Below are 17,490 nucleotides of genomic sequence, written 5' to 3'. Positions count from 1 at the left end.
TCTGATTTACAGGCCTCCCTAGTGTCGCCTTGAACCCAGCACTTCATCCCTGCAGCTGTTGTGATCCGCATCAGTCCAGCTATTGTTGCACACTGACTCCAAAAGAAAAGGATGAAATGACGACACTGTAAAGTGAGATTAGAAATGTTCAGGTCACAGTGCAAACACAGAGAGAAGGGAATGTGTTAAAGGTGTAATGAACTAGGCGACTGTTGGTCATTTTGGGGAGATGAAGGAGCAGCAAATTGTTGAGGTAGTTTCAGTCTGTCTGAGGACCTAAAACGAACAGCAACTACTGAGTCTGTATGAAGTGCCTTCTCACTACAGCAACTATAATGCTTTTTTCGTGATAAAAAAAAAAAGTATAAACTTTTGTGATAAATTTGTGGAAATATGTGGCCATTTGATCATTGTCCACTGACTTTAGAAACATTTTTTCTCTTGATTCACACAACAATAGCAACATCCTGTCTGAAGAGCACATGTTCAATTAAAGAAATTCAGAAATTATTTTTTTTTACCAGTTTCCAAAGTGATGTTGTTTTTTAAGACCACAGAACCTGAACTTTGTGTTCCAAAAGTATGGGGACCCGTCAGTGCAAATGCTACAAGTACGAATTCACACAACATCCTAAATGCCAAGTTTCACTTGAACCTGCTTAAATTAGATCTATTTGATTTGTGGAAACCAGCATCAGATCAGATCAGATGTAATAGAAAGACAACTATTTATGTCAACTTTACAATCTTTCCCAGATGGAGCTACTCGAAGAGGCTGAATTTGTCAGTGAGTATGTAAAATATCTTTGTGGCAACAGAGGAGCCAGAAAGCCCGACTACAACCTCTGACAACATCCTGAGAGCCGTCATAGTTAAGACTGAACCTGGCTCCCAAGAATGACCCTGAGAAGACAGCATTTAAGTTGAAAGATGTAAGAGCTGCTTTTCTTTCAAGACAATTACTGAAACGCTCATGAAACATGTGCAGGATGCTAATTTGAAGGAAACAGGCTGGAGCCTAAAAGTGGGTTGCAGGAAGATTAAGACACAAAATAATAGCAGGCGGAATGGCACAAAAGATTACTCACTGTGTCATGATGTCAAAGCTTTAAAGCCAGTCCTTTGAGGCATGTGGGCCTTTAAAGAAAGTTCAAATATTGCAAGTCATGAATAAAAAGTTTCCAACTGCTGATTCAGTGTCAGCTGAGCTGGTTATCCTTGCACACAGAAGAGGCTAGAGAGTGTTTGTCTCTGATGTCAAAGGTCACTTCTTCACACCAGGAGTCACAACAGAGTCTCGCCATATTCCTACACCTCCCTCTCTATACCTCTTAATCCTATTTCTGATCCTCCTGTCATCCTCTTCTGTTCTCCATACTTCGTCTCTTGGATCTACAGCATGCCAGAAGGACTTGAGATGTCCTGATGGACTTCTGTCTTCTGTCTTCACAGGATTTCAGTTGCTGTCAGCCAATGTGGTGTGCCCCAGACACACATTCACAAGGATTTCAAACAGAAACCTGCCGCAATTTCAGATTTTTCTGCCGTCCCTTCTGTTGAACTCACATCCTCGTGGATCCAGAGCCAATAATCATACAGCACTGGAACACAAATGTGCTACCGGATGGAGAGTAAGATGAACAGAGCGATGGGGAGAGTGATAGTGGGACTTCCTCTTGCCAGCATATCTCTTCCCGCTCTCCAGCACCAGTTTATACCATAATCCAGGCAGGATTAAACCCCTCCTCCCTCCATCTCTCCTTTTCTCTCCCCATCCCTTTTACTCTCCCTCTCTCACACACATTATCACAAGCACAATCTCTCTCTCTCTGTCTCGCCCTTATCTTTCTCTAACGCTCTTTGACCTACTGTCTTTCCAGTCCCGCTTCTCTTTCCGTTTTTTTTACCGCCTTAATCTTTCTCATCAGGCCTTCTCTCACCTACTTCTCCCTCACTTTTGTGTTCAACCTTATTCCATGTGTTTGTGGTTACTGAGCAATAGATGAAGTAAAAATGTATCCTCACTAAAAATCATGTGTGGTCAAGTGGGAGAAGAGAAATGGTCAAAGGAGAGTTGAAGAGTATGAAGACAGCAGAAATGGAGGGGAACAGAGATAAAGAGAAAAGGAGAGGGGAAGTCATGATACGAGGAAGAGGCTTTACTGATACCATCTTATAATCGAACTGAGACATCTAGTGGACGCTCATTCCCTCACACACGTATACACAGCACGCACACTCAAAGGTACTACAAAATTGCAAATGTGTCCTATATAAGTGACTGTAAATTAAAGTTATTTTTACAACTTATTGAGGAAAATGTATTTAAGCCATTTCTGCAAACACTTCTGCAATCTCACGACCAGATTACTCAGCATTTTGCTCAGTTTTGTGTGAACTATGTCAATAAATAATTGTGTGTCTAAAACTGCACAGCACACACACACACACACACAAATAGTATTCCAAAATGTATGAGCCATGATGCTGATATGACATCTAGAGCTCTAATGGGCCATTAATGGAGTTAGATATCAGAAACACACACATACACACTGAGCACACTGACCATAACGTGCAAGGTAAATACAGCTAATGTGCATGGCTACAACACACTAACATGCATTTGGTAAGTATGCGTGCACACACACACACACACAAACACACCGTGAAACATCTGCTCATGCTGTTATGGGAATGAAAATGTAGTAAAGCAACCTGACCACAAAGCCATAATGTTGCATCGGATGTTGAATTGGTTCAGATTAATAACAAGCACAGTGACAAACTACAACAAAAGAATATCCATGCACACACCAGCAGTGTGTAACAGCTGTGGGACCCCTCCTCCCCCACTGACCCAGATCACTGATGATGGAGATGAATGCTCAGCCACTCCCACTCAAAATGGAGGAATCGTTAGTTTTTCCGGTCTAATATCCTATAATTGCGGCACCTTTAACAAAAAGTTCTGCCACCACATAAAAAACAATCCAGGTTAATTATGCTATTGAGATGAATGCAAGTTAATGCTGCAAATTTTTTAATTTTCATCTATTAAACCTTTAACAATCACAAATGAAGGAGGCTGTGATAAAAAAAAAAGATGAGGTAAACAAGTGAAAGATTTCTAAACTTGAGACCCACTGAAATAGGAAATGGGCTAAATCAATAATGAAACAAATTAGTGCTCCTACCTAATGCATGCTGTGGGTTTCCATATTCTGACTCTTTTTCCATTTGGTCTTTTAGGCTCTCTACCTTCTGAGACAAGATGTAAACGTATGGACAGTAATAACACATTCCTTAATCAAGGCACAGCAACATACAGAGACTTCATATGCACTTACAATTATTTGGAACAAAGAAAAATGCTCGAGCTTATGAGACCTGAACTAAACAAACACATTAACCCAAAAGGATTCCACAGCAGAAATGTGGTATAACTTTGCAATGTCACTCACCTCTTCCAACTTGTCTTTTAACTGAGAAAAGTTGATTTAAAAAAAAAAAAAAAAAAATGGTGGAGAGTTGATTGTCAAAATTCAGTTTGAAGGACCAGCCTGAACAAAGTTTAAAAGCAAAATGATTATTACTTAATAGAACTTGACAGAAAGACTCTTGGACTTTTTGTCCAATCTGGTGATTAGGTCATTAAGACGACCTCACCACCACTTGCGGAAAAGGACGGCGATGTAGAGGCAACAAAAGTGGTAAACTGGACCCCGCCTCTATGGACGGACACACACACACACACACACACACAAACCAGAAGTCACATTGATTAGTCTAAGCCAGGGCTAATAGTCAGCCCTTACTTTTAGCTCCATCAGCTAAACCAATGATCTGGAACCGCCAAGTCTCAGAGGGAAGAGTATGCGTGTGTGCGTGTGTGTGTGTTGATGCCATTTCTTTATTAACAAGATTATTTTGGCATTAATGTATTTTTTAATAAAACTGTATTTATATTGAAGTTTAAAATGATTTCAATGTCTATTTAAATAAATTAATCTGCTACTGCAAATAACGAGTTGAATTTCACTGTGTGACACGACAGTGTTTACTGGGGAAACAGGAAGGAAGGAAGTGTGAGTGAGAGAGGGGCAGCCAAATTCCCCAAAAAAAAGAGGACTGATGGGACTTTGATCACTTCACAACATGTTTTCTACCACTGTTGTGGATCCCAGCTGTTGTTGTAGAGCCATTAGGAGCCTTGACAAAACAAACTGGTACAAATGGACTGGTAATTTCACCAACAGGCAACAAAACACATATTCGTATATAAATACTAAAAAACACTGAAAACTCAACAGAAATAGACGGGAAGGGCAAAGCTGTTACGAGGTGTTGAGACTTTTAACAGACTTAACAGAGATTTAAACCCCATCACATTACCAGACACACAGTTTGTATACATGAGGGAACAGTGAATGACAGGTCATTACCACCACTGTCCAGAGAGGAAATGATCAGTCTGGGGTACCAACTGATGGCTTCAACTCAGGGACCCGTTTCTATGAATCAGTCAGTCCATCAAAGAAGCTGTTCATTGCTGTAGTTTGTTGTCAGTTCATCTCCAAAGAGTTGATTAGCATCACTGTCACGCTGAGAAAGCACAGGTTGAAATTTATGATGAAATTAAACCTCTGATACTGTGAGAACAAGTAGAAAAAAGAAAATGTTTCTTGCTTTAATATCTTGTGTTGCAGGGAGTTTTTAAACAGAATGTATGAAATGAATGAAAAACAGAAAAATATAATTTCATTGCTGGTTTTGTAATTATTTAAGAGAGGCTCAGTTGAATAGTGTCTGGATGCATTCAATTATTATACTTTGATGCTGGTCACAGAGATTTTTTCCACTCTAACCATTTGAATTTGCTGCTAACATTCATTCACTGACACAGTACACTTTTTTAATTTTCTCAAGACCAACTAGTCACCCGCCCCTTCTCTTAAGGAAAAGTCCCTTGTTCAGTCAAATTAACACCACTGTGTCAGCAACTCTGCCATATTGGCTTGTAGTGTGCGCTTAGTTGAGCACAACAAACACAGGGAGTGATTTTTTATTGGAAAACTAATGTGGTATAAAGACTACTGTGACTTAATTGGGCAAGCTCTTTCAATACTGCTGGGTGTGTAAAAAAAATGGCTGATTAATCACTGTTATGCTACAATATGTGGAGAAAAAAAAACAATGACGCAACATTAAAGCATTACGGGGTAATTTGTGTTACTTTTGACTGTATCTTGAATGACAATGACAATAACAATAATCATCATCATCACTGTACTGCCATTCAGCCATGCAAAGCCATACAAACATCCATACAATAAACAAAAGAGAGGTAGTTTGAGAACATTTAATATCCAATTAAAATATATTTCTGTTTCTTTAAGAGCAAAACATTTCTGACAGAAAGAGATAAAACTTATGAAAAAAAGGTCCCTTTCACATTCCAATGTCTCATTTTGTTTTGAAATGACATATTACAAAAAAATATCATCAAAACATTAAAATGATATGTGGCAAGTAATTTTAGGTAATTTTATCTCCGCATTTGCAATGTAACGTGCTGGTTATCTGTACTATGAAAACAATACATTTTGCTTTTTGAATACAAAAATAGGAAAAAAATATCTTCTGTTTTTGTTTAGTTTTTTTGCTGCTGCATTTTTGTGTACTTTATAAAGACTGTTCTGATTGGTCCTCACTTTAGGACCAACTCTGAACAAACCCTTATAACGGAAAAAGATATTTTCAACTGACTTCTGTGCTACTGAAAGCAGAGAACTGACTCAGCAATACCATGATGTGATATTTTATAAAACATATAACAGTGTATAATATTTTCCTCTATAATTGCATTGAACAGGCATGTGACCTCCAATACACTCTTTTTAGAGATATGGGTACATCTTCTGTGTTTCTCTCTGTTGTTTTAAATCTGTATATAACAAGCAGTCAGTCTCTGATTAATTAGTGGTTTCATTAGACCTGAGGGGGATTTATGTAAGTGTTTTGATGAACTGTGGAATAAATGCAAAACTATAACATTTTAGAGTGTGACATTGGCAGATAAAAATCGAAGAAGTGATTTTTCTGTCTTTTAAAATTTGATATCTGATTTACATGTCTAACAATGAAATCCTTTTAAGCTGAAACAAAAACACCAATTAGATTGAAGCTATTCAGCCATGTGACCTTTAAATGGTCACATAAGCACATAACTGACAATCTGCTACCACTAAGTAAAAACACAGGTAACAAATAAGCTCTCTGTGAGGTAGTGCAGGTACACAATCTCCTGTAGGTTTCTTATAATAATAATGGTATCAGTAATAAAAGAGTAAGACTAACAACGCACCAATAAAGTGGAAGGATTAGAATTGAAATTCTCCAAACATCAAGACATGTTAGGAACAGCCACCGGATAGGTGGAGGCAGCTTTCTGCTGTCTAACATCACTGGTTTAATTTAACCAAAAGAACAATGATATCTGTCTTATATCAGAGCTGGTGTCTGCCTGGAAAACATCAAATGAGAAGGTATCATTTTAATTTGTTTAAAAACATTTGATCACACATACTAAAGGCCTCAAGAAAGCAAGCTAGAGATACCATCTGAGAAGAATGGCAGTTTGAAAGCTGACAAATGATCCTATGATGGTATTCAAACTTTTCCAAATGTACAGAAACGAATGCTTAACATTTCATAAGTGATATCAGCTTCTCATCAGTTTGAGCACATTCCTCAGCACAAGGTCTCAGACTAGGAAGACTTATTTGTTAAAGCTCTGGAGGCTGGCTGGTGTTAGATACCTGTAATGGAATAAGGACTACAACATTGTAATGATAAAAAGAGAAAATTATACAAAATAAACAAAAAATGTATTTTGTTACATTGGGTATAAGCACCTTGGGAAAATGAAAGCTTTATCCTCACTGAGAGTGAACCAAATAAGGCTACATTTTCTTCTGAACTACAGGTGAAGTGGAGACTGTGTGTTACACCATGTAATATATTTCCGTATGTATTCCGTATGTATTCTTGGCCCTCAGTGTGAGATCGTTTGTTTTTCAGAGGACTCAAAAAACATTTATAACTTCATATCATAACAGCTTTTTGATGCGATTAGAGAGACTCGGCTATACAGTGCAGAGGAGATACAGTAAGTGTGTGTGCTGGAGCTCTGGACAGGAATTATGTATAGGCAGAAGGTGTGAGGAGTCAGTACTTGCTGCTGGAACCATTAGCAAAGCGGCTGGTGTAGGCTTCATAGACAGTGTCCAGAAAAGAGCTGTCAGTCTGAAACACACAATATGTATATAACATATGAGCTACATTTGTGCACACTGACATACAATGATACTTCTGTTCATCTTAATTTTACCTGGATCAGATGCAGCAGAGTGTCTTGTAGCTGGCTTCTGGACAGAACTCTAACCTCCTCCTTCAAGGGAGGTCTCGGCAGGGTTGAAGCGGGATGGCAGCTCTCCTGAGCACCTGCTGACAACCCACTGCCAGGCTTTGCCTGAATGAACACACTGGGAGAGAGAAGCAGGGTGGGGGCCACAGTGGCTGGTATTCGCTGGGGAGAAATGACCTGGACAGACAGGAGGACATTAGTAATCTTTCATAGTTTTTCATAGTGATTAGAAAGTTTGATGCATTGTATTTTTTAATTGATGTCCACAAATACTAAGAACCAGTTTGTCTCATTACCTATGTCCTCAGTCAAAAACTACTTCTAAAAGAGTGTAAGAACTTACCTGAAACTGCAGCGCAGCCTTTTGACCTACAGTGGCTGGAGTCTGATTTGGGACTGAACCTGCACTCTGACTCTGAGTAGGCCCCAGGAATCGAGGGGCCAGTCCTGGACAGAGTCGAGGGGGATCACTGGAAGCCAGACTTTGCTCCTGCTGGACCAGTTGGAGCTTTTGGAGGAGCTCATGAGGAGACACCACACCTGGCATCTGGGAAGAAAGACCTGACAACAGAAACGATGAAGAAAAACGATGAATGCAATAGTTTTAAGAGCTTCCGTGGACAGAAAAGGCATCTTGCAGATATAACTGTACGGTACAGATACCTAGATCATGCAGAAAATAAATGGAGACTGCAAAGTTTGTCTGACACAAAGAAGACGCTCTAAAATTAGTGTTATGTGTTTTACAAAACCTGATATGATACCCTGGGCTGGTTGAATGACTTGGTCATTGGTCACCTGAGAGGGCAGCAAACCTGCCAGAGGAGGAATGTTGTTATTATTTATTACATTTTTATCATACATTATTTTATACATTATACAATTAGTTATGTATTTATGAACTAAAAATTGAGACAATGGTAGAGATGTGTGCATTGTAACCATATTCAGTACATGGTTATGTGCTTTAGCTTATTTCTAATATACTGACAGAAAAGATTTCCCACCTGCTCCCTGTAGAGTTGAAGCTGACTGGCTCTTGTGCTGGGCTTCTTGTTTAGGCTTAGAATGGCTGAAAAGGAGCTGCTGGTTTTGTTGTATTTGAAGGTGGGAACCTGACACAGTATCCACGATTACAGGCTGGAGCTGGGGGCTCTGCTGCAAAGGAGGGGGCTTGGAGCAACAATGAGGAGCAGCAGGAGAAAAGGAAGTGGAAGGGGAAGGAGGTGGCTGGTTTTGGAAAAATCTCTTGATTGGGTCAGGTTGCTGCAGATGCTGCTGCTGCTGCTGATGATGATGGTGATGATGGTGGTGCTGTTGATGATGATGGTAAAGATGGTGGTGATGGTCCAGAGGTACCCCGTTGTCTAGAGGCAGCCTGTTCTCAGGGGACTCAGACACAGTCTGAAGTACCCCTCTCTGTCCCTGCATGAGCTTCTGGATGGCTGGGCAGTGCTGCTGCTGATGGGCTGCAACAACATTTCCACTGTCTTCCCCGACTACTGGCCTGATCCCTCCATGTGAACACACAGCCAGGGTGGCATTACTCCCAATGTTGGATGCAGTTCTGCCAGAATTTACTGTATCTTCATAGGTCAGTGTGCGAGCTACAGGTTGGCGAGCAACTTTCCCACTTGCTGACCCTGCCACAGGCCCCGCTATGGTAACGGGAGGGGCAGGGTCAGGTTTGGATGAGTGCTTATGTTGAGAGCCAAACAGAGTGGCCAGAGAGAGAGACTTCGGCTCAGCACCTTCGCTGTCCTGGAGGATAAAAGCACACAATAGGGTAAGAGAGAAGAGAAACAGTTGAAAGAGAAAGAAAGAGAGAGAACATGCTGACATAAACCTTTATCTTTGAGTTTATTCACCAAAATATTCTAACAGGAATATTATTAGAGAAGACCTCTTCTTCTATATCACAAATATGTAGTTGGCTCAGTAAAAAAAAAGCATCAAGGAACAAAATGCTAATGCTAAAATGGTAAAGATTGAATATCAATAAGAAATGTGTGATTTCACCTGAGTGTTTGTCGGTTTAACTGGAATTGGTTTAATTAGGTTGGGGTTTCCATAAAGAACACTGCTGCCACCAATTTCCTTTGGCTCTGAAGTCGACTTCTCCTGAAACACATAAGACATAGAACTGAAATGGACACATAAGGTAAACTGTGAATCAGCAACAGTCAATCAACACAAAATGAAACTGTAATATTAATATGTATTATAGACAGTAATATAGAGAACCAGATCTCTCAGATCGGACAGGACAGGTCAGTTTATTGTACCACAGCCAAATGGAGATGCAGCATTAAGTTATTGTCACATAATTTGGAATAAACTCCTAGGAGACTCTTGGTTTTGCTTAATTCTTACTGTTAGTCTTACTTGAATTTTGTATTTTATTTAAATACATTTGGAGATATTAATCCACACCTTGCAATGCTTGTGTTGCTTTACATAGTGCCTTGCTTTAACTTCTTTAACATCTTATCGTGATGTTTTTTAAGTTTTATGTAAAGCACCTTAAACTACCTTGTTGCTATTGTTTCGATTCAAATATTCTTGCCTTGCCTACCTTGTCATACTCTGTGCGTGCTTTCGTCAACATCTGGATGATGTCTACTGCCTTTCCTTCACTTCCACCTCCTCTGACATCACTACTACTGCTGCCGCTGCCTCTCCCTCCTCCTCCACCGATGACGACTCCTCCCGCTGGGGACAACCAACCACCCTGAGACTGAGCCTGGACCTGCTCCTGCTGGGTTAGACTGTACAAAGGAGTACCAAAAGTTTGGGACAAATGCAATGAGCTGATATAAGTCAACTGAGGCACATTTCAAAAAAAGATTACCAGTTGATCTTTACTCCTACATGTTTTGGCCAAAGTAAGATAAACATACTCTGTAAACTCTATCTTCCTTGAAAGTGCGTTGATTCAAACATACTTCTGTAATTTGTCAGCTGAAACCCTTAAACTTGATTTCATGTTCAACCACTTATCTGTCAGAGTCACGGGGAAACCCTTAAATGTTGACTCTAGACCCCAGAGACAGAGTCATTAACATACAGATGTAAAGTGGAGACTGAGATATGAAACAAGCTTTGCCTGTGAAAAAAACTCATTACCAATTGTTTGTTCTCTTTAAGTGTTGTGTGTCCAAATATTTGGACACACAACATGAATTATATAAGTACTTACATCTTCATCCTCTGGGCAATGCGTTGACAATCCATCTTATCATAGAACCAAATCCCATGAATAACCACTGGTGAGGAAGGAAGAGAGAGACTGAGAAAGGTTGGGAGGGCACATACAAATTAGTTGTTTAAACAACGTAACCCGTCTTTTCAGTTCTGAGCTTCTTAAGTAGATGCACAACAAAATGAACCCACTGGTCTTCCATACCCTTAAAATCAGATGAAAAAATTACCTGCTGTTGCACAATTCTGCTCTTATGATGTCAGGCTGGATAGACATGTTAACACTTCATTATTAGCCCTGCTGAGTCTCAACCCAGAGTTTGACTTTAAGCATTTCCCAGCAAGGCCAATGGGAAGACGTCAGTAGTGCCATTGCACAGTGAAGCATGGGCCCCAGGAGCCTCCTGAACTAAACAAACACCATCAACGAGGGAGACAAAAGGCAACACGAATGCATACTTGTCGCAGGATTACACAGCAGCAAGTAAGGAGGCTACAGTGCATTGCATTACATTACAGTGTGACTCATTTTACTATGTCCTTTCCATTTGCTTCATAAAGCATATTGAAGTACTCAGTGCTGTCGAATATAATTATCGTATAAACATTTTCATACTACTGCTCATTTGGTGCCTTGAACAAAACAAAAACAAAACAATATTTCTTTTGGATTCCCTACTGCATTAATTTTCTTCCACAACATCCCAATCTTGAATCAAGAAGGAGAAGAAAGAAAGATCTCAAAATAATTCTGTCTTCACATAAAATGTTTGCAGAAAATACAAGTATGGATCTGAGAATTTGTCCAGTACATAATAGACTGACATTTTGTGACAGACAAATTTTAGATAGCCTTAAACAAGACAGCTAGTTGTTGTGTCACACCTCAACACACACTTCCTAAAATGGGCTAACGAAAAGATAAGACCACTTGCAAAAAAGAGAAGTGCCACAGTGTTGAAGACATGAGAGTGCTAAAAAAGTAGAAACACTTATGAATGAGCTGGAGAGGAAAGATTTCAAGCCATGCAAGAAAGAAATTGAGAGAGGGGGAACAAAGTGAGTGAGGTCTGAGCTATGTGGCAGTCAGTGTTGCCACCTTAGTCACATCAAAGAAAGGCACACCCCAATTCCCGAACAGGCAGACAGACATAAACAAGAATGGACACACACTTGGCTACAAGTCAGGTTGTACCAGCCACTGAGGTCAGTATGGATGAGTAAAACACACAGAAAGGGAGAGGGAGAGGGAGAGACACAGAGACTCACACAAACAAGGTTCACTTGAGCCTGGGAAAATCAGCCTAGTACCAAATAAGTAACTGCAGTGGGAAACTGTGGTGGAGCCGGAGCCACTTAGTGCTCACTTGGGATGAGACTGTTTGACAGAGAAAGAGACACACACAGTCAAAGTCAGAGATCTGGAAAATTGAGAGAAAAAGAGCAAGTCGGATATGAAATAGAAAGACGTGAGTCGTGTTAGAGTGGAGATTATCATCAGTTCCATTAAAAGGATAACATCTAGTTCACAGAGCTCTTTAGCTGTCAGGAAACAGACTGAACTTTGTCAATGAATCAAAAATGTTGAACTGAAGTGAAATGATGGAAAGATTCACTGCAGGACAAAGATGAGTGAAGTTTTAGACATCTGTTTCCTTGGTTTTGTTACCATGTCTCATTCCTAAAAAATGTAAAAAGAGCTTGGAAGGTGAGCTTAATAGAAGAGATCATGAGACAAGCTTTCACAGCGTCCTGATCTCCCAAAGGTCTCACCCTCAATGAGACTGAAAACCAGCAGAAAGAGAGAGAGTGAGGCGGTGTGAGTGGGAGGCGGACTAAAACCAGCAGCACCAACAAATAAGTGGCTGCAGCCACAAAGTTAAATTCCCAGCTGGTTATCAGAGAGAAAAAGTGAACGAAGCTCCTTTCAGCAACACTGGAGTAAGAGGAAGAGAGGGGTCTACACTGAAGGACTGATCCTAACCAAGTGAACTGGACTGGGAACTCCTCTGCAACATCACACAGGTACATAACTTCAGCAGGAGGAGAGCCGACTTCTGAGGCCACTGCACTGGAGACTTTTGTCAACGTTACACTACTAGGCTGTACGGGATTCAGGACTTTAGCTGTATGGTTGTTTATACCGATTTATTAAGTTCGACAAATCTTGAGCATTGAGCATGCGTGTTGTCTGCTACAGACCTACAATTACTCTAACGGGGCCCGGATGGGACTTGGGTGAATTACAAGTAATTTTTCATTTTGGTAAGTTTTCATTTGAGATTTTTTTTTTTTTTAACTCTTGGAGACAGCCCACCAACCTATCATTGTTTGCTCCATTGGGACTTTTTTTAAAGACATTTTTCTCCAATCTTCATGTTTATGTTCCACTTACACAGAAACATCACAGTTACAGTGAGCTTAAAATGTACTTTAAAAAACAGTTAAACATGTTGGCTGCAACCTAAACTGGGCTGCTGGGATTTCTCAAAATACAGTTTTGGTTTTTTTTAAGTTCCATCTTTGTATTAGTATAGTAACAATCCAGCCACTCATAAATCACACTATTGTCCAAGATGGATTAAGTGTACTTGTGCTGCAGTCTGTGATCATTTCTGTGGAAAGAGCTCACAGCTCCAGCTTTGGTGAATAGTGCTAATATTCTTTTAGCAAGTATTTAGTTTGCTGGAAGTTTATCAGCAGTAGGTGCTTTCATAATTACGCAAATCCCTGCTTGGAATAATTGTTGTCTGCGAAGAAACACGACTTCTTCTGTTTGCAGTGATGGAATTTGTGACTGTAAATGTTAACATTTACTGCTGCCAATGTTGATACTGTTGTTACACCTTGTGCTACTAAAGCCCAGTTATAAGGAGACCTTGCCATAACTGCTGGGGCAGCCGTATGTGCACTACCTCATCTGACTAGAGTTCCATTTACTGACTACTGTGCAACATTTGACAGCAGTAAACCATCAGTACATCCTTTGCTTCTGAGAAGAAACAACTGTGCAGAAGTCCTAAGACAACGGCTTGATTCAACCAGCTAATTCATCAGTGGACCTACAATTAAAGGCACAATCAACACTTTCAAGTTCCGGTGTGGGTCAGTGTTGCAATTCCAACTGGACTGTGAGAGCAAGAGCTGTGACCAGTGGAGCCATGCTGAGAGGCCTGTTTCAGAGGAAACCTAAACATGAGAGACTGGAGGAAGAACCTGAGGTCAGGTTTAAAGGCTCACTGGTGTCAGAGAGAGACCTGGGATACACACATGTCCGACCTGGAGGTAAGACTGTCCATACACCTGATATAAAGTGCCACCACCACCTTATTAATTGGAGAGCTAGCGCTAGCCACATCCTGTTTGTGCTGCTGCATGAGGGCTGCAGTGTATACACCATTAGGATACAATCCAAATCAGCGTTAAATAACACTACAAATAAAGGCAAATGATGGTTATTTATATTATTTATTTCAATTAATGAACTGATTATTTTCAGATTATTTTCTAACTTCTAAAGTGTAGAAATTGTTTGATTTAATTATTTTAAATGAACCACATGTAAACTATTACATTGAGGATACAAAATCATCAGAAGCAAAAAACAAAAAAAAAAACAAAAACAAACAAACAAAAAACAAACCTGATGCTAATTCAAGTTTTTTTCAAAGATGAATCTCAAAGGGGAAACAACTCCCTGAGTCCAATGTCCATTGGAGCGACCATAATTCTACAATAGATTGTAGGTGTTTACAGAAAACAATGTAAAAAGCCTCCTATCGGTTCCTGTAGAATGGGATAGTTGCCAGAAAATTAATGGCTTGCTGAAGCTAGATTTCCCCTTCTCTGAATTTTGCCCTGTTCTGCGGTATATCTCCACGGTTTATTTTTAGCCTCGGGTGTCACTTTGTGCCAACTGCCATTCCAGGAAGTCATGGCAGTACTGAGAGCTACTTGTTTGTGTAATGATAAGATTCCACGACCCCTCCACCCAGAGGTCACAGCACAGTGGGACTGGCAGCTTTATCAACAGCCTGCGGCCTAAAAAGTATTACACATCAGACGTTGGTCCATATAAAAAACATCTTTTTAGGCTACATTCCTGTGCATGAAGTTGTCTCTAAAATCATCTGGTCAAAGCACTTAACAAATGTCGACTCCTGTTGTACTTGGAAGGCTTGAAAACCCAACACATAGCTGCATGCTAGAAAAATGTATTTTGGGTCCAATAATCTCATTATATATCAGGCAAGCTATGCAAATTTAAAAATTGCTTGTTTTCAACCATAATGCATATCTCCTTTTTGGGTGTTTAATTATCTACCTTACAATCTCAGTAATCAGTTGGAGCCACTAATTATATTTGATATGTACCCGCCAGCACTTAACTTGTACAAGTTATTTCCTTTTTATCAGAGGAAATAGTCATCAGCTAAGCTTTGATTACTGTGTTTAAATGTTTTTACACATCATTCCTCCTCAGGACTAGAAAATTAGCTATTAACTTGCAATTTATTTCCTATTACTGGATTTCTGGTCAAATAAAGAGGCCAGTGCTATCACAGACCATCATTAATGTGTCCTGAATGTATTTGAACATGGGGCAGAAGGCGTAGAGAGGTCACTGAGAAAAGTTTGTCTGCTTCAAAGAGGACTGAAGGAATCCATTGGTATCTAAACATTGCATTCCACCTGCCCCTTACTAAGCCTGAAGAAGCGTGTCAGACGAGTGGGAAGTGAGGAAGTCTGTGTGTGTCAGTAACTTCTGAGTGAGTGTGTGTATGTGTGTTTAGATTATCAGTGACTGTTGTGGCTGTATCTAATCTCCGCTGTCTGGTTTCTTTAGTGTTGTCAGGCCCCTGTCCCACAGGCACACTCTGCAACATGTTTGTGTGTATGTGTAAGCCAGATGTAAGTCTGAGAAGGAGTCAGGCAGACAGAATTCATCCAGATACCTCTGCTCCTTATATGGAACTACCAGGCCCCACTCAACAGGACCATGTTGACCATTTTTATCAATATAAATAATTTCTGTGGATATGAAACATTAGTATTTTTTTATGTGACATGATAACATTACATTATATCAAATGCAGTTTCTTTGTTTTTTTGTTTTTTTTACTGTTTCTACATACTGGCTGATCGTTGGCATATGGTAAGATGGCTGTCAGTTAAGATAACTCTGGCACTGATAATCATGATTCATAGAAGTGCATGTTGTACTAGAAACTACACCAATAGTGTCAGTGCATCGGCAATCAGCAGGTTTTGAGGGCAAAATGTATCATAGAAATTTTTGAAAGCCTTAATAATTGACAGAGAGGAATACGAAGTGTGTCTGTGTTTATGTTTGTCCTTACATCGTGCATTGCGGTACAGCAGGAAGGGGTCTTGGAGTTGGAAATCCAGGTCTTTGGTGATTGGCTCAGTTAAGTTCTCCATACTGAGTCTGTTCATTATGGTGAATCCATGCCTGGGAGAAGCCAACCTGAAAAACACAGAGAAAAAATATAGTCACACATGTGAAGGATTCATGTAAAAATTACTTAGTTGGAAACAGAAATTACTTGAATCATTATAATGCTAAATATACAGCTAAGCTCAAATCAGGATACTAGCTATGCTAAATAATCAATTTACTTATTCTGAGCTTTAAGTAAGGCCTTCTACTCATTTTCTAAAATTAAATTGATTTTGGAGAGAAAAATATCAAATGATCATACTGAAATTATCATATCACAGGCCAATTTAATAAAGGGTGAAATGATTTTGATAACAAATGACCAATAGTCAAACTAAAACTGTCTTTCAACAACTTAAGTTGTCAGGAGAAACTTTTCAATGACAAAAATCTTTTCTAGATAACTGTCCTGAGTAAATTTGGAAATCGAAAAAAGAAAATGCTACAATGTCCTGACCTGGTGTAGATAAAAAGGGTTCCTTCCACCTCGGTCTTCTCCTGAAAAGCGCACGGAGAGTCCGCGTCATTGGTCAGGTAAGACACGGCTGACAACGTTAGACTGCTCAGAGTTTCATACGACAAACGGAGTGAAACCAATCTGGCAACATGACAAGTGTGTGTAACAGTAGTTATAAAGAGTATACGTCTTTATAGTTAGTTTAAACAAAACCAGAACTAAGCATGCCCATTAACCTGTTACATTCTCCTCACAGGGGCAGTTAGAACAGTTTACGTTTGGCTGCAACTTGACCGGGATGACGAAGCTAAGCTACATTAGCATTTTATCATTAAGCACAGTTCAGGCTTACCCACTCATTTGCCCTGTTGTTGTAAGTATACAGAGCAACCTGGCTGGCCACATCCACGATGTTGTTAATGTATGGATCTTGCCGCTGGAGAGCAGCCAGACTTATGTCCAGTCCTTTGGCGGTAAAACAGCTGCTGCTACCTGCTGAAGTCGCTGTCATTGTTCCCTACTGAGAGTTAGCTCGCTGCCTAGCTTCAACGGCTAACGAGCCACAGCGAGTTGGGATAAAAACAAAACGAGAAACAAGGGCAATGCCAGTTGAACTGCAAGCCTTTTCTGGAGTTTAGGACTGGTAAATTAAAAAAAAAGATGAGTTATCGAGCTCTAACTGCCATGACCGAGTTACTTAGCTGCCATGTTTGGTTAGAGATTGTAAACAATCAGGCATGAGTAGTTGAACGCAGAAGGCTTGAGGAGCTCAGTTTTATCAAACAATTTGAAAAATCGATGAGCAGAAGCGAAATCTTGGTGTCAGATGCGACGATTTTCAGTATTATTTTATTTATTTGAGTTATTATAATGCATCGGAGGCACACGTAAAACTAGATCTGTGTTTATATTGAAATTAAAGCAATTAAAAAATTTAAGTTA

The 17,490-nt window shown here is 39.8% G+C and overlaps 2 protein-coding genes across 4 annotated transcripts in view; one reads left to right on the top strand and one right to left on the bottom strand.

Moving 5' to 3' along the window:
• Positions 1 to 5,357: 5,357 nt before the first annotated feature.
• dcp1b (decapping mRNA 1B) lies at positions 5,358 to 17,263 on the bottom strand. Of its 3 annotated transcripts, none has more exons than XM_029494872.1 (11): positions 16,901 to 17,263; positions 16,549 to 16,589; positions 15,991 to 16,118; positions 10,629 to 10,695; positions 10,005 to 10,197; positions 9,449 to 9,550; positions 8,437 to 9,190; positions 8,182 to 8,244; positions 7,773 to 7,990; positions 7,394 to 7,606; positions 5,358 to 7,308 (listed from the first exon to the last, which is right to left on the bottom strand). In XM_029494872.1, the coding sequence occupies exons 1-11, from the start codon at positions 17,057 to 17,059 to the stop codon at positions 7,231 to 7,233; spliced, it is 2,016 nt and encodes a 671-aa protein (XP_029350732.1). In that variant the 5' UTR covers positions 17,060 to 17,263; the 3' UTR covers positions 5,358 to 7,230. The 3 variants fall into 3 exon arrangements, with proteins under 3 accessions (XP_029350732.1, XP_029350734.1, XP_029350733.1); XM_029494874.1 differs by having other exon boundaries at positions 8,194 to 8,244; XM_029494873.1 differs by having other exon boundaries at positions 9,449 to 9,547.
• cacna1c (calcium channel, voltage-dependent, L type, alpha 1C subunit) overlaps positions 13,398 to 17,490 on the top strand; it is a 158,974-nt gene continuing 154,881 nt past the window's right edge. The window contains exon 1 of the mRNA XM_029494870.1: positions 13,398 to 13,915. Within this exon, the coding sequence (XP_029350730.1) occupies positions 13,792 to 13,915 (124 nt within the window). The 5' untranslated portion in view covers positions 13,398 to 13,791. The remainder of the gene's footprint in view (positions 13,916 to 17,490) is intronic.

This window comes from Echeneis naucrates, chromosome 23 (assembly GCF_900963305.1).
Source record: "Echeneis naucrates chromosome 23, fEcheNa1.1, whole genome shotgun sequence".
Lineage (NCBI taxonomy): Eukaryota > Metazoa > Chordata > Actinopteri > Carangiformes > Echeneidae > Echeneis > Echeneis naucrates.
The sequence above is the reverse complement of the archived record's forward strand: the minus strand, read 5'-3'. Positions and strand labels throughout refer to the sequence as shown.